The sequence below is a fragment of the Epinephelus moara genome, chromosome 1 (genome assembly GCF_006386435.1).
Source record: "Epinephelus moara isolate mb chromosome 1, YSFRI_EMoa_1.0, whole genome shotgun sequence".
Taxonomy (NCBI): Eukaryota; Metazoa; Chordata; class Actinopteri; order Perciformes; family Serranidae; genus Epinephelus; species Epinephelus moara.
Window position 1 is genome coordinate 22,775,343 of NC_065506.1, and position 18,127 is coordinate 22,793,469.

At 41.8% G+C, this 18,127-nt stretch overlaps 1 protein-coding gene across 1 annotated transcript in view; it reads left to right on the forward strand.

Moving 5' to 3' along the window:
• Positions 1–17,644, forward strand: part of spon1a (spondin 1a) — a 103,316-nt gene extending 85,672 nt beyond the window's left edge. Inside the window, exons 9-16 of the mRNA XM_050045276.1 lie at positions 3,504–3,644; positions 6,286–6,361; positions 6,492–6,674; positions 12,796–12,966; positions 13,100–13,267; positions 14,105–14,269; positions 16,393–16,659; positions 16,752–17,644. Of these exons, the coding sequence (XP_049901233.1) occupies positions 3,504–3,644; positions 6,286–6,361; positions 6,492–6,674; positions 12,796–12,966; positions 13,100–13,267; positions 14,105–14,269; positions 16,393–16,659; positions 16,752–16,915 (1,335 nt within the window). The 3' untranslated portion in view covers positions 16,916–17,644. The remainder of the gene's footprint in view (positions 1–3,503; positions 3,645–6,285; positions 6,362–6,491; positions 6,675–12,795; positions 12,967–13,099; positions 13,268–14,104; positions 14,270–16,392; positions 16,660–16,751) is intronic.
• Positions 17,645–18,127: the final 483 nt, after the last annotated feature.

The window sequence follows — 18,127 nt, forward strand, 5'->3', positions numbered from 1 at the left end:
GTTCAGCGAGCCACCGAAGGACCGCCCTGCAGATTTACTATTGGTTCTGCAACGTAGGGAGTTTTTTTAAACTCTGAAATTGTATCCGCCCATCTAAACACAAAATCAGGGAGAAAGTCATCAGTCTTTAGTTAAGCAAAGCGTCTAAAGACTGACTTGTGAGTCTAAGATGCTCCCTGCTCCCCTCCCAGTGAACCTTTGCTTATGACACAAAACACATATTGGGCTGTTGCTCAAACTACAGGCTGTACTTCTGCATTTTCATGTTGCCCACCACCCATGCCGGCACCGTGGGACACAAAGAGTATAGAAGTGGATCAACAGACAGACCCACCCCCTCTTTCTGTCTCTAACTCCAACCAAACTCCAATGGAACGGTATAACTAGGCTGATCAAAGATAAACTAACATTATGGTGCTGTACCACCTGTTTCTCACCTGGAGTGTTTCAGAAACATATTTTAGTGCCCTGTTTAGCTGTAAAAGCGAGAGTTTGTGGGAACAGGAAAAGGGCGCCATACTGTTTTGTGTATTGTAAAAATGAGATCAAACGGTCAAACTAGGCAGCGCTGATCAAATATAAACCAAGATTCTGTTCCTGTCTATTTCTCACCTCAGATGTTTTCAGAAACATGTTTTAGGTCACCATTTAACTGCCATACAAGTTTGTTTGTTAACAGCTGGCTGCCATTGTGTCAAACGGGCAACGTTTGCATTATATCACCCACCAGTGCAAGCGTTTATTGGTCCGGTGTGGCACTGTGCAGTTTGATAGTTGTTCTTGAGCTAAAGAGAATGCCACAATCATTTTTCTCTGTTTTCTCTGGTCATAAAACACCAGATTCAAAAGTGTCTGTGTCCTTCTACTGGATAGACAGCCTAGTTTTATGAAAGGACCGTCTTTCCAAACACAGGATACAAAGGCGAGGAGACAGGGATGAAGTAGAAACAGTGGACCTTGTGCATGAATGTTTTTTCATTTTTCTCTTATATTTGCTCTTGCACTCAGCAATGAGAGGACAATAAAAAACTTACATGGAATCGATCACCCAAGAGCTCAGTTGGGTGAGCAGGTATCCCACGAACAAAGGCAGCGTCCTTGCTGCAGCAGCCGCAGGTTTGAATCTAGCCTGTAGCTGCATGTCGTCCTTTCACTCTCTCCCCCTTTCACACTTAAACTCTCCTGTTGAATAAAGGCAAAAGAAGAAACTTGCGTGGAATCTATGAATCCTGCGCTGAAACCCAAGTCCAAGCCAAATCCACAGAGTACGTTAATGAATTGCATTTGATCTTAAATTCGATGCATCTGCCAGGCACTTTGCAATTAGCATAGGGAAATGCCCCAGTGAACACATAAGGTCATCAGAGCTAAGTGCCGTGTGCAAGTCACAAACCAATCAGCCACTGAGACTTGACGAGTAGCATCACATTCCAAACTAAGGCCACCTCTTACTGGGTCTGAGGGGTTGGTAGGTGATGTCATGAGCCGCGGTTGTAGCGGATAGCCCTGATCACCAAAATTAAAAGTTGGGCTTATGTTAAAAGGTAATAATGCAGACTTATGACAATTCTGTGATGTTATAACACCTATTATAAGCCACCTACCTCTAGCAGCACCTTGATCCAGCCACATACTCACTGTGCATACAGACTGTTTTGCAGCATGAAGGAGTGGGAGACAGGCAGGCAGGTGTGTGTGTGTGTGTGCGTGTGTGTGTGTGTCTGTGTCTGTGTCTGCAGGAATATTGATCTGAAGTTTACTTGCTAAAATTGCTTTTTCATCACCTTTATTAATATATCACAGCACAAAACTCAAGTTGGCTTCTGTGTGTATTGGCTTACGCGTGTATTGGCTTACGTGTGGTCTAGGGCACTCTAAAATTTTCATCTTACCTCAGAACAAGGGGGAAGTACGCAGGTATTGATGAATCCTGCAAAGGTTCCAAGTCTCACATGCACAATTTAAGATCAAATCTGTGCATATGCATCATTCATTGATTTTACATAGAACGTGGGGAAAAGAAAATGCAGGTGTGGGGAAGCTTGGGCAGGTAACTGGGAAATTGGGGTAGTGACTGGGGCTGGAAGCTGTTAAGAGTGGGGGTCCAGGGCAGGGCAGCAGGAGACGGGGACCAGAGCCAGAGCAGACAGAACTGCAGGGAACAGGGGACAGAATTAAGCAAGGGAAAACAAGCAACAACAAGAAACCAGGATAAATGCAGGGGAAGTGGGTTGAAGCGTAGCAACAGTGACGGGTAGCAGAGCCTACAACCTGCCGACAAGTGGGTGAAGAGCCGGGGTTGATTTACAGCCCAGATAATGAGCTGATGATTGGCAGATGTGAAAGCAGAGGGAGGTGATGAGCCGATTGCTGGCAGGTGTTAAGGTAGACTGGGTCCATGTGGATGACAGGACAAGAACAGACAAAGGGACACATACACAGATAAACTGGGTGCATGGAAGACATGAGGAGTGGGGAGCACTGGGAAACACAAAGACAGAGACAGGAATGCGGCCGTGGCCTTGACATCGCTCTTCTTCTGGGATTCATATCTCTTTCAAATCAAAAACAGGCTTCTTATAACTCTAGGACCTGTCTGAGAATCAGCACGTGTCTAAGTTGTCTTCAGGATCAAATTAATCCAGTTATAGTTGCTTGTAACACCCAGTACACAGTACTCTTAATCTCAGGTACATACTCATGCCCTTTATTTCCAAATACATGACTTTCAATAAAATGAAAAGACTCCCAGGAGTTTACACAACTGAAATCTCAAAGATGTAGATATTAAATGCCAACAGAACAAATATTGCCCTGTCTTTAAATAACAACTTGCCCAAACCGCACTTTCCATTTAGCAGAGGATAACAGCAGAACACACACGTATCATGTTTAAGCCTTCCAGAAAGATCAATGAAAGAAACCCTCTATCTAAAAATACATTGTGCAGCAGAGGAGGATAGTGGAACGGAGGCTATTCTGGAAGTAGGGTGGGACTTTGGCTCTGTTACAAAATTGTTAAAGGCACAGGCCTGTAACAGAGTAATGAGAGCCATTCTCTGTGCTATTACTTTTACTGTATCTTTTAATTAGTGGCCACTCATTACCCTTCTCCTATCTCCCTCTCGCTCACAAACACAAACAGAACGGCTCTTTGCCTGAGTTTTTTTTTCCTGTTTGGCCTCAGTGGGGGGTGAAGGATGAGCTGGTCTTCTGCCTCCAGACAGCCTCTGGCAGTGGTGCTTCTATCAACCCCATGCTGGCAGACCTTTACTGTTGACTAATAAGAGCATCTACCATATAAACTACAGCGCTCCTCCGCAGCTGCTCACCGACTTTGTGACTTGTCCTTTGTGTGACTTGCGCTTTGTGTAACTTTGAGTGACTTTGTGCTCGTTGTAATGTATTTTTCAAACAAATCCTGACAGTGTGTTATTTTGGAAATCCCAAAGATCCATGGCTTTGAGTTTTTTATTTTTTGTCTTTCTGTGTGCTTCTTTTAGTCTCCCAACAAGCCCATAGAGCCCCAGGACAAGATCCGTCCTCTGACCAGTCTGGATCATCCACAGAGCCCTTTCTATGATCCTGAAGGGGGTGCCATCACGCCTGTGGCCAGGGTGGTTGTGGAACGCATCGCCAGAAAGGTCTGACTGTTTTCCATAATGTGGATTCTTTGTAGCCTTTGTAGGATAATGATCATAATGCAGGCAATTGCATCATGGCAATATTCTAACAGATAATGGCAGACATTTAGACTATCACAGTGTTTGCAGTTGATAACCATAATGATATACTAAAACGAAAATGTCCTTGCTTGGTCTGTTCTGCTTTGATTGCTTCTCTTCAAGTTTTTCTCTTTCCATAGTCACTGATACCTTTGCTTTATTTGTAAGTTGATCCTCCAGTACTTCCAGCTCAGCTCTGCACCTCCTCGTCACAAATAATGCTTAGTTCACTCTTAACCCTCTTGATTCAATGCTACACTAATAAATCAGCCAAATTAGATTAACATAAAAAAGAAGAGGCATCCTTTACTATGTGCTGTCATTGTGAAGTATAGATGCCTTTAAAAGCTTTAAAAACAGAGACAAAGTGGAGGGGAGAGACGCCTTTCCTCTTTCTTTATCACTGCTCAGCAGGTACGAGGGTGAGTTCAGTCCTGTCCATCAATACAGGAATTGATCAGAGCCGGATGTACTACCTGTATTTGTAGTGTCTGGGTGGGAGGAGTGTTTCACAAGGTGAAAAGAAATCACTGGGATACCTGTCAACAAGTTTTATTACTGCTTTCCAGATTGAGCGAAAATAAAATATAACCTTACCAAAATATACTTTATCTTACAAAATGTCAGTTAGGGGCAATTTGAGATACAGACAGTTGTCATGAGCACAACAAAACAGACACCCAGTATCCAGTATCACACACTCAGTACGTTTACATGAATGCAGTAGTCACGCTAAGCTCATAGCTCGGCTAATCAGTCAAGTCGGACTTCTCGTCTTGTCTGAGTATACATGCAGAAGAGAAAATCGAATTTCTGACCAAGTACGTCTGACTCCGCATTGATAGGCGGCGCTGTGTCCTTTTTAATATAGCACATATTGAACTAGTTTTGGTTCTTTTTTAGAAACTTTTTTAAATAAATCCGCATTAAGCGATTTCCTACCATCCATAAACTTCAAAATGTTTAGCTCCTTTAGCTGTTGGAGCATGAATGTAGTTTCCTTGTCCATCCAGAATTGTGTCTTTTGCTTCTCGGTCGCCATGGTGTTTATTTGTTTGTTTTTCTGGGAGTTACTGCACTGCTGCTACATCATCTCCTTCTTCCGGGTGAAAGCCTGCGAAAGAAAAAGTGGTGCATGTGCAGAACGCCGAGTCCGACTCCAGTTGGACTATGTGGATACATGCAGCAATAGTTTATTAATAGATTTTCAATCAAACTATCTAGGTGTGTTTGTCAAGCTACAGATAGTCCAATTTCAGTCGGACTAAGCTGTTTACATGCATTTAAAAGTCCAGTTTCAGTCGGACTAAGCCAATACTTTTTTTTTTTACTATTTTCTCAAGCTGCATGTAAACGTACTGACTGTCAGGGGTAAATCATGGACATTAAAAGCAATAGCAGACAGGACAAAGGACGATCTTTAATGTTGTGCTGCATTTAGCAAGGCAAAATTTCAGCCCTGATGGAAGCATCTGAAACTCAACAAAGAGGGGATGTTGGGAGTCTGAGACTACCGATCGAGCTTTAGAGGTCACCCTCGCTTCATACAGATGCTGAAAGTTATTAAAAGTAGATCTAACAACCCATTTTTTATAACTTGTCCTTGTTTCTAAGGCTCAGATTACCAAACCAACAGACAATGTTAAAAGAAAGAACAGACTTAATAAAAGCAGAATAGAACATTTTCATGATGGTCCTATCTACATCAGAACTCTTCAGCTTCCTTAAAAAGAATAGGCGTTGGTTTGCCTTCTTAGAGATGCCGTCAGTGTTCACATCAAAATTCAACTTGTCATCTAAGACACTGCACTGCTGTTTTCAGTTTTCAGTAGTGCAGTTCAGTTTAAAGTATATCAAACAACTCCTCTTCAAAGTAGATAGGGTATAATTACAAAAATGGATATGAAGGGTGGTGATGGGTAACATTTTGGCTAATCATCACCAGTGTCAATTATTCCTAATTTATATCAAGAATAATAAATGACATAATGCCTCAAATGCGTTGTGATGCAGCTTTTAAAAGGACTTTAAACAATGATAAAATGAAATAAAAAACGACACAACACATTAAAAGTGAATTTACAAATGTATGGCAGGTACTAAATGTCACTCTCTATGAAATATGTAAACTTTTTCTAATTATAATTTGATGGGTGGTGAAACACGTTCCCTGGGAACTGGCTGAAAATATGAAAGGGATAAAAGCTTAGCAGTCCTTCAGTGGCATCTAGAGGCAGCTGTGGGGAGTTTACTCTGTGAGCCACAATCCATCTTTCATCTTTTACTTACACACATGCCCACACACTCAGTTTACACTTGCAGAACTGCAAAATGCATAGACTTTCAATCTTTTACGGTATGTCTCTCACTTTGAATCGCGTGGAAACCACAACTAAGAGAGTTTGTAAGCTCACGCTGAGCTTCTCATTTGCCGGCTGTCACTCTCTCTGATCGCTATCAGAGACAGAGGGATTTAAACAGAGCAAACAGCAAACCGAAGCAATGTAGCACCTACAGAGTGTTGAAGTGTGTTATAACATTACTGTGTGTGTGTCTGTAGGGCGAACAGTGCAACATTGTGCCGGACAATGTGGATGACATTGTAGCAGATATTGCCCAGGAGGAAAAAGAGGAAGGTCTGGATCCTGCTCCCATTTCTCTCTCTGACACACACACACACACACACACACACACACCACACAATAAAATAAATAGTTTACAGTGTTAGGCAATTACAGTATCTTTATTCCCTTCACCATGTTGCAGACGACACCCCTGAGACGTGTATCTACTCCAACTGGTCTCCATGGTCCGCCTGCAGCTCGGCCACTTGTGAGAAGGGCAAGCGGATGAGGCAGAGGATGCTGAAGGCCCAGTTGGACCTTAGTGTGCCCTGCCCACACACCCAGGATTTTGAGCCTTGCATGGGGCCTGGATGCAGTGATGAGGGTGAGCATCTATCTAAAGACTGAAGGTTACTGTATAGCCCGTGTAGATGATGACGCAAAAGACATCTGAATGAATGAGAGTTTTCTAAAAGTTTGCCATCTCCCAAGCATCATTTTCAGAAATGTTAGAATCATGACTTTAATTGGTGTTTTGACACTCTAAAAAGTGAGGGTATGTTTAAAAGCTTTATTATCGTAGGCCATCGTTAATACACAAGGTACCATTCTACTGCAGTGATGAATCGAGAGCAGAAGGAGAAGCAAGGAGAGCGCTTTATGGCAGGCTTTTAAATTTTATGGCAACTGAAGTTAAATTGCATGAGGCCATTAAATATATTTTTGAAGATGTTAAGACAAAAAGACATTATGTCTGCTGGTTGTTCAAGATTTATATTCTACTTTTTCCATTGTCTCTGTTAATGTAGCTTTCTGTCTCACCTCAATCATCTTGGCTCCAGAGGCAGCAGGTTGGAGATCAGTCAGTCTGTCACTCATTGCATTACAGCGGTTTGGTCTTATCTAATGCTTAATGTAATGACTTCACTGATCCCTTGACCTTGGGTTTCCTTTGACCAATATGTCCATGGCAAGTATGGATGATTTATATCAATCATTTCACATAGATGATTGAATGACGTATTGAGGAAACCAAACGTGGTTACCCGTAAACGTTGATCAATAGGTTGGATTTTCCTATTAGTATTGTCAGATTCATAGCGGACAGATTGGGCTTTTAGAGGTTAATTATTTGTGTCATGTTTTACACCTTCAATGCAGAATTTGCAGAAATTTAAAGATGCTTACTTATGATAACATGGTTAAATTTATTTATATAACATCTCTTAAAACGACGCTACAAAGTGCTTCACGGCGGGGAAAACGAACAGTTCAGCATTAACAGTTCAATAAAAGCAGGCAAATAAAAGGAGAAAATGAAATAGAATAAAATATGCCACAATAAAACCGCTCATTTGTTCCAATTAACTGTGCTGAGAAAATAACTGCTGCTTCCTCCTGCCTGTGGGTGCACATAACACATGCACACTGGTGTCCTTCTTCAGCGTAGCCTGGCTGACTGCCTACACACATTATCAATGGCACGAAAATAACATCGTGGAGAGACTATGTATAAAACGGGCTGTAATTCCTACATGGTTCGTCTGATGTGGATATAAGCACCCTGAAATTAAAGCTGAAAGTTGGCATTTTAACCTCACAACCACTGTTTCATTTCAAATCCACTGAGCTGGAGTACAGATCCAGTGCAACAGGAAAATATGGCACTGTCCTGATATTTACCCTCTGCTGCTTCACCTGAACACCCAAGCTGAAATGCTGCTGGACCCATTGTCCTATTCCCTTTATTAGTCCATTTTTTAAACCTCCAAATAATTCATTTATTTACCATTTCATTTGACTTTCACATTAGAGAATGGCAGGACAAGTGGGTGCAGGGGAATAGAGGTAGAGACAGGGTGTGAAAAGCATGATTTGATGCCCATCACAATCTGATGAGTCCCAACAGCAGCGGTGATATTTAAAGGAACACTTCACCTGCAAAATGACCACATAGTAAATCAGTTAGTCATGCCGTGTTACCTTGAATCCCCAAAGAAAACTTGCATGTCTCCATGCTAAATGCCAACATATTGCTTTACTGATTACTCTGGGGACCTCTCTTAACAACAGCAAAACTATATCAAAACATCCATTCATAAACGTGTGCAGTATAATCCAATTCTCATGTATGCAGTTATATGCTCGGTACTTCCTAAACACATGCATTTTCACTGCAGAACCTTAGTATTGGAGTCTGGCTTTAAAGAGTGCAAAGTTAAGTTTCACTTTCAGTTCAATTAGGAGAGACTCGTTTTTATGGTAAAAGAATATTTATTAACATGTGAACGTATGAATAAGAATGTGGAAAGTCTTTGGCGATTAGACCCCGAAGAGATGGTTTGATTTAAAGGGAAATTTTGGTTTATTTCAACCTGTCTCCTATCGTCCTAAATTTGTTTCAAGTGACTAGTGACATAAAAATAATAGTTAGTATGTTAGCCGTTAGCCTAGATACAGCCGGGGCACATAGTAGCGTCAGACCTGTTAAAATGTAAGTGAACGGGCATACTTCAAGTGCAAAGTTAGTCCACTAAACAAGCTTTTTTTCCACAAAGACCGCCTCATATCGTTAGGATAAATGTCAGAGAACATATAGAAAACGACATGTAAACGTGTTGTCTTACCTTACCAGTGTGCTGCCATGTTAGCTCTGCTTTCCAAAGCTCGGCCGAAATATATCTCGCGAACTCTAGATAAAGCCCAGCTGGATACTAACGTTACTCCAGGTGGAGGTGTCTCGTCCTCGGTCACATCCAGACCTTGAAAATAAGGCTGCAACCGCTCCCATTCCTTGCAACAGAGGCATTCCTCTTCTGTGGGGAAGCTCTTCGTCAGTGTATTCTGGCTCAAATAAATAAGGGCGGCCATCAAACTCTGCAAAATCAAATTCCTCCTCCACAAAGTCGAAGTCTGGCAAAAAGTCAGCCATTATTCTATAAATCTTTCATACTATAGGCTACAGATCACAGTGTAACAGTGAACCACCATATCACTGCTGATCGACACAGAAGTTAATGAATATAAAGGGAAACTTCCTTGATATTGAACCAGCTGTGTGGCATCGCAGTGTGTGCAGATGAACGGAGTTTGCCTTTGTCCCCGTGCTGCTGCCAGCACCCGGACTTCTGGGGGAAGTCGAACAACGTTCATCAGCGCACACTGCGATGACACACAGCTGGTTGAATATCAGCAAAGTTTCCCTGCTTCCCTTCACTGGTTACTGTACAGCAGGGTCGGTCTTTGTTTCACTGTTATAATCATTAAAAAGCAAAAGCAGCATGTGTATACATTCAGTAGGCTATATCTTAAGTAGCTAGCTAGGTAACCCTGCACTTTTCAGGGTTTGATTTTGGTTTTGGAACAGGGAAGAAACGTATATCTTTCTCCAACCTCTCCAGGTAATGAGTATCATTAATACACGACGTGCCCCAGACACAACATTTAGCTCCAATTCCACAAAACCAGCCTGAAAATGAAGGAAATCTGAAACGATTGCATCAGAGTCAATGGAGCACAGCTGTGTTGTGTGTTGCCTGAGCCGGCCCGATGCTGTCTTTCATTTGTTCTTCTGGATATAAATCCTGAACCCTGGCTAATGGTTGGATTCTGCAGCAGCAGCTTGTTGCACTGCTTCTTGACTTTACCTTTCATTCCTGCTCATGTTGCCGCTGACTCTAACCGTGTCATTAACTGATCTCACTGGGTGTAATTGTCTTCTGTGTAAAAATATGCAACAAGCTTTTTTTAAAAACAGGAAATGGTTCTTCCATTTATCCTCAGCTAAACTGGAATATTAACTTCTTACTTCACTAATGTCCTTCTTGCTGGTGGAACTACTTACTTTTATACGTTTTACAAAAGTGAAGCAGAGCTGCTGGTGTCGTCCATTAGAGTTGCTTGTGTTCACTGATCTAAAATGACAGGCAGAATTGAGACTGGATGATGCCCTACATCTAAGACTTATCTTTTTTTCCATTCCCTGTTTGTCTCCTATGTTTGAAAACAAACAGCTACAAATTTATTTTGACAAGAACGAAGGTGTGTTGATTTGCGTGGTGTGGAACCTGGACATTTTTAATGAGCCTACATTTACATTTAGCACCTCCTCATGTTTGCAAGAGTATTGTTTCAGCGATGTTCAAACATATGAGGACTACGAGCACACGAAGCACAAGAACATTCAGAATAAACTAATGAGCTGTTTGGATTCACTAAACTGTTTCAAATCCATTTTACTGTCATCCAGTGTTTACGTTATTATTATTAGTTATATAGAAACTTTGATACGAGAAATGCAGCTCAAAGTGATGTCCATATTCACCTTTATACTAAAAAGGGAAAAAGATAATGCTGATTAACTTCAAATCCAGCAAAAGTGATTTATAATGAGGGCAGTGCTGGTGATGGTGAGTTCATTAGCAGTCACTTGAAAGCCTGATTTTCTGTCCTCAGATCTGAAGGTAGACTGTTCCCGAAGGCAGCTTCACTGTCGGTTTCTGTTTTGTCTCTCTCTGTTTGGTGCATTGAACAGTGGAGAGAAAGATCGGACGGCTCCATCAGGGACTCATTTGGAAGCCCAGCGGGCAAGTCTGTGAATATTATATTAGATTTATAGACAAGTAATGGGATCCATCCTAAAACTAACTGGAGGACAGTGTGAGAACTGAAGAATGTGGATGGTGTGAGCTTTTTGTAGAAACTACGATGGATTTATAGACTTTTTGCAAGTCATGCAAGAACTAATCAGGCCTGCTTGTAATGAAACCATGCATACGATCCTCTGTATCTCAGGTAATAGTGGTAATGTTTAGAAAAGAAACACACAGTACACCCTAACTTCTTTCCTGCACTCTAATTTGCTGAGATTGTGTAGTTAATCGTAAGAAAAGTTACTTCCCTTGCGCTCCTAGACCCAAAAATCGAACCTCTCTTTACAATTCAGTCACCCTAATGTCTTAACTTATAGTCTCTCTAAAGCTGAGTTTATTGCTCTGGGCTGTAACAATAAATAAACCATCCTGAATAATTAAATAACAAACCTCTTATCAGTTTTATATTATACATTTAATTACTGTGATGCATTTGTGTATCGCCACTTTAACTCTCGTAGGGACTATAAAATGCAGAGGCTCACATAATTACACAAGAAACCAGCAGCAAAGCAAAGCAAGTCGCCGTTGTCTTTGTCAATTAAGTGTTATTGTGTGTTTGAGCCATTATCTTTAGATAAGAGACGGGCATCTATATGTATTTTCTGCAAGAACAATTTATGCCTTTGTTTCGAGTTAGAATTGCGCTGGTTTTTCCAAATGCCAGGACAATATGGGCATTTCAGTTAGATGCAAATAAAATCTATGACCATGACGTAAACGGCAAAGTATAGCAACACACAAACACGGCACACACTATAAAGGTAACAAAGGGATCTCAGAGCCGCAAACTGTACATGACACTGCAGTGAGCTCCCAACAACGAGGGCTGTAAACACTCCAGAGCAGTTTAAGTTCAACCCAACAAGGAACCAAATGAAAAAGTTGTTTGTGTTAATCACATCTCTCACAATGACATGAAAAGTGTAACCACTGCATTCATCTCCTCAAGGTTCGACTGTTGCTACTCTCTGTACCTGGGTGTTGGCTAGTCATCTTTAGCTCCGTTTCCACCGAACAGTACGGTACGGTACAGTTCAGTTCGGTACACTTTTTTTTCCGTTTCCACTGTGAAAAGTTGTGGATGGTACAGATGGAACTGTTCCTAAACGTTACCGTTTTTGGTACCCCTTCTGTTGGGGTACCTAGCACACAGATCTGGTGTCTCGCTTGCAGCTTGGGAAGAATGCTGCGGTGAGACTCCTCACTGATGCTAGAAAAAGAGACAGCGTTACACCAGTGCTAGCATCCCTGCACTGGCTACCTATCAAATACAGGATTGATTTTCAAGGTTCATTTATTTGTTTTTAAAGCCATACATTGGCTGGCAGTATACTGCTGAAATGCTCTGCCCGCACTCCAGCTCCCGACCTCTTGGATCCTCAGAACAATCATGTCTTTTAACTGTCTAGTGATTGAAGCTGGTGGGCAAGATCCTGCCTTTGCAGTTGCTGCTCCAAAGCTCTGGAATAGCCTTCCACTCTCAATCAAATGCTCCCCCTCCATTGACACTTTCAAGACAAATCTTAAAACGTACATGTTTTCAATGGCCTTTGGTTGTTAATCACTGTCAATCGCACATCAAAGGAGATGCTCAGGTGGAGCAGCGATCCCTGTTTGAACTGTCTTTCTCTGTGAGCAAACAGGGCAACTAGGAAACATAGATAATGACATTTAGGCAAAGAAACATAATTTTGATGACCTCTGTAATAGCTAGTGCCAAGACAACATACATTATTAACAGCTATTAAACTGCCAATTTCAGAATCTGAGTTTACTTTGCCTTAAATCTTTTGTCATTTACCCAATCACTGACCTCTCTGACCACCTCTGTCTCTTTGTTCGGCTTTATAGATGCTTCCACCTGTATGATGTCTGAGTGGATCACCTGGTCTCCCTGTAGTCTGACCTGTGGGATGGGCACACGTTCCCGGGAGCGTTATGTGAAGCAGTTCCCAGATGATGGCTCAGTCTGCACCCTGCCCACAGAGGAGACTGAAAACTGTGTGGTCAACGAGGAATGCTGTGAGTTTTCCCTTTTCCTTTCCACTTGTCAAACTGACCTGCTGAGAGCTTCTTCTATATCATATCATTCTATAGAGCTAATCTAAGTATCACTGTAGGTTTACTGTACCTTCTCTTTCCCTCTTGGCCTCAGCTCCCAGCAGTTGTCTGGTGACAGAATGGGCTGAATGGGATGTGTGCAGTGCCACTTGTGGTCTTGGCATGAAGAGGAGAGAGCGCATGGTGAAGATGCCTCCCGCAGACGGCTCTATTTGTGGAGCAGAGGTGTTAGAAGTGGAGAAGTGCATGATGCCAGAATGTCGTGAGTAGCAGCATTTTCAGGACTACCCTGACCACAGGCTGTATAAAAGAAGGGGATGTAGCCTCTGGGTCAATGCACAAGTGCCTTAAACCTGCATTCTTTCTAATGGCCAGCAGGGGGCAACCCCACTGGCTGCAACATGAATCAGATTGAATACAACTCTATGGGAAAATAGACTTGTGACACCTCACTTCTCACTGGAGTGGTTACCTCAGTAAACATTTTCAAGTCCTCTTCAATACAACATACAATACAATGTTCATTTTGTAAATTACGCTCCCATTTAGACGACATCAGACGATAAATGAGGGTAGGCTTTAGGATGTGGCTACTTTGTGATTGACAAGTTGCTACTACAGTGCTGTGCCTTGTGTCCTCAGGCTCTCAGTCAGATCCACTTCTTGCTTCTCCACAGCTCCACCCTTAAAATATGGTCGCTTCTGGCTCTAAAAAACTAAAATGATGAAGGCCAAAATACCAGACTCGAGGTTTCAGTATGGTCGTCCATAGACATCCACTTCTCTATCTATCCTATCCTGACACCTCTAACACTTTTGTCTCATTAAGCAGCTGGATACAAGGGGCTGGTAGCCTAGATCCATGTGAGGAGCACTGATGATGAGACAGTCTTACTTTTAGTTTTCCCATAGCAACTCTCTGAACTTTAATCAAGCAGGATTTTCTTTCTGATTTAACTCCTAAACAATAAAAATCAGAAAAACAAACCTTTCAAATCAGCTTTTCCTTCCATAAAAAAATTGCCAGATGCTGTTCTACTTTTTTTACACATCTGAACACTAGAGCTATGTGTTACTGACTGACTGCTGTTTTGCACAGACACCATCCCCTGCATGCTGACTCCATGGTCTGACTGGAGTGACTGCAGCGTGACTTGCGGGAAGGGTACAAGGACACGACAGCGTGTGCTCAAGTCCCCCGTGGAGCTGGGAGAGTGTACGGAGGAGTTAGAACAGGTGGAGAAGTGCATGCTACCAGAGTGTCGTAAGTATTTCTGTCTGCACACCCACATACTGTACATATATAATTTATGGAAATGTATGATAATTTCATCTTTGTTATGCAACCTGGTGCCTTGATGCGGTTACATACACTACTGATGGGGGTTGCACAGTGAAGAGAAAGAAGGTCAACTACCTCTGTGCTGTGTACCTGATCTAAATTTACAGTAATTTGGTGCTTGCTGGTGTATATGAGAAGAAACAGATGAGTTCATGTGCTGTATTCATATTTAAGCTTAAATTAAAACTCCTGCAAAGTGCTGTAGAGGATTTGCAGTAGTGCATGAAACATGACTTGGAAAGTCTTAATGAGAGGTCTAAGATTAGGAAGGGATTATAAAAAAATGTGATGAAAATAAGCAAAGATTTTGAGGTTATTCAGAGCTGTAAGACCTCAGTGGAATTTATTACAATGTGTCTGAGGTAATGTAGAAACAATAACTACATTAACATGCACAAAATATTCTGCCTTTTGCCCTTATTCTTAAAAAGATAACGTTCCTGCTAAGCTGTTTGCATGGCTAATGGAAATGCATATTCCAGAAATATTCCTGTTTAATTCAGTCGTTCAACCTTCAGTAAACGTTCCCTGACATTTTGTGTATCACGTCAACTTCAACTGGTGGTGAACTTGTTGGATCATGCAAACACAGTCTCCTCTTTCTTTCCTTTAACCATCTTCTTATAAAGGTCAGCACTGCACACAAATGCAAACTCTGCACAGCCCTTCTGTGTGAAGTTTACATGTTCTCCCTGTGCCAGTGTGGGCTTTCTCAGGGTACTCCAGCTTCCTCCCACAGTCCAAAGACATGCAGGTTAATTGGTGACTCTAAATTGCCCGTAGGTGTGAATGCGAGTGTGAATGGTTGTCTGTCTATGTGTGTGTCAGCCATGTGATAGTCTGGTGACCTGTCCAGGGTGTACCCCACCTCTCACCCAGTGTCAGCTGGGATAGCCCCCCCCCCCCCCATGACCCCTAACAGGATAAGCTGTTACAGAAAATGAATGAATAAATGAACTGTGATATCTGCACCTATCTTAAACCCTGTTGATATCCAAGTCTTTCATAATGTTTTAAAGTAGGCGTGTTTCCTCTTTCAGCCAGAAATGTGGGCTTTTCTTTTGGGCATGCATCTCTACTCCACAGCCTTAGAAACTGTTGGCTAATTGGTTTGTGTACAGCATATACATGACGTCAACCAGAGCTGGTGTGAACAGGCAAGAGGCCGTGTGTCGCAAACTGCAGTAAAACCACAGTTGAGATGCATATTCTAAATGTGCTGTATACATGTCCAAAGAATGCTCCTAAAAGCTGAATAATACCAACATATCCCACATGTCTTAATGATTTGGAATATCTAAACAGAATATGCTGTTCACAAGACCAGAATCAAATTCACAATAGTCATATTTTGAATTAAACTGAGCCAGTGTCTCTATTAAATATTTTTCCCTAAGTTTATTTTCCACATGTGCAGGATTTTTAAAATCAGATATTACAACTGGCTTCAAAAAGCCAGGATCCATTGTACTTTTTAATCCACCGTTTGTTTTTCTCTGTTAAATTATGTAACAGATATTCCATGTCGAGCTGTGTGGTTGTCAAAAACTGCCTGAAGCAGAGGCATATTTTAAAGCTATACACACTTTATTATAGATGAAATGCTCTGGCTTTTTTTATCCTGCTTTCATTAGATAAATGACACTTGAAGCAACATAAACTGTTGCCAAACCAGCCAAAACATGAACCTACCAGGAGAAACCTAATTTATCACAGCGTCCCCCACAAGGATTCTAATTTATGTATAAATCCATGTTGTTGTTTGTGGACTTACAGTTGTTAATATATACTGTATGTATTTATTTTTCATGTCAGAGTGTATCAGTTACAGCAATGGTGAGGATGCAACATCAGAGCCATGTGAAACAAATCACACCCTCTGGCAAACCAGAGGAGTATTCTCTGTGGTGTCACTGTATTCCCTTTGGACTCATATATAATCCATGACTTAGAGTACACAGAGCATTGAATCAAACTCTATCGTCCTTCTCATCAGTTTTCTGCTCTGTCACAACTTCCTCTAAACCACAATTCTTTCTCCTCAGCCATAAACTGTGTCATGTCAGAGTGGACCGAGTGGTCAGAGTGCAACAAGTCCTGTGGGAAGGGTCACACGATCCGAACACGCATGGTGAAGCTGGAGCCGCAGTTTGGAGGAGACACGTGTCCTGAAACCATCCAGAGGAAGAAGTGTAAGATCAGGAAGTGCAACCGGGGACAAGCCAACAGTGACGAGAAGAAACGCCGCAAGGAACAGCGGGAGAAGAGGAGGAGCAAACAGGGCAGAGCTGAGGTCGCTTCGGAGCATCCAGGTTGGTATTCACCCTCATCAGTACGCAACACAGAAAATTAAAAAAATTCTGATGGTCTCTTTCTTTTCCTTTTTCTTGATTTTCGTCTTCAGGGTGTAAAATGAGGCCGTGGTCGAGTTGGACGGAATGTACCAAGCTGTGCGGTGGAGGTATTCAAGAGCGGCTCATGACAGTGAAGCAAAGGTTTAAGACTGCCCAGCTTTCCAGCTGCAAGGACAGGAAGGAGATCAGGGCTTGTAACGTGCACCCCTGCTAGGAAGCAGTAGGGGAACGGGGTGGCGTGGAAGGGAGGGAGGGGGGGGACGGTGAGGCTGGGAACAGGACAGGGCATGGCACACTGTCGCACAATGATCCAATGCACTCTGTTTAGGGCTGTAATGGCGCATGCTTGAATCTGTCTGGGTTAAATCCTGAGCTCAGGTCAGTTGTCATCGAGAGAGGATGAACTGGAAGACTCTGGATTTAAACTCGGCCGATTCTTCTGTGCTTTCAAACGAGCTCTTGTACGCAGATGACTCTTTTGCAAGATTACTGTAAACTTGTTGTGGTATAATATATCTTGAAAAATATAATTATGAAATATAAATTGATTTAATAATAAGATAAAGAACTGTTATATCTTGTGGTATCCTTCAGTAGTACAGTATACTCCAGACTTTAAAGCACAGGTGCCCAGCCATTCCAGTGTTTTATATGCCTTCAATTGTTCAGTTGTTTCTAGGACACAAAATGCCCAGTTGGCTTTTTACCCAGCTATATTGTTGTACATGTAGATTCACCACGATTGAGATCTATATGATTTTGAGCATTATTAGAAGATTTTGTTATTTTTTTGCTGTGGAATTTTTTGATAAGAATGTGTCCCAAGATTCTTACCAAAGTCTTGTGTAGATGTTTTCTAGGTGTCTTCTCCTCCTTTTCTTTATCTCTGTTCCTCTAACATATTAATATTTTGGAATAATATCACCTTTACAATAAAAGTAAATGTGACAACTTGTCACCTGGATCTGTCTCTTGATTTTGGTGGACAAAGGGGTAATGTCTTTTCCTGCCACTAGATGGCGAGAGCTAGCTTCAAACCTTTACCTTGCATGAGGGAAGTGGTCAGTCCTGATGATGCTGTGTTGTACCAGCTGACTTAGCACTTATCTCCCCCTTGTACCTTTCTCCATAGATATATAAGCCACAAGGGGGCAGTGTGATAAATAGAAGACACATTCAAAATTCCAAAGGGGTATTTTATTAATTTTTTTCATTGTAATTTAATCAGTGTTGGAAGTCGGACTCAGATCACTTGCTTTGGTAAAATAGCAATAGCACAGTGTAGAAATACTCAGTTACAAGTAAAAGTCCTTCATTCAAAATTTGACTTCAGCAAAAGTACAAATGTTTTGCCATCAAAATATGCAACATATAAAGTACTAAAAGTAAAAATACTCATGCAGAATGGCCCATCTTAAAGTAATAT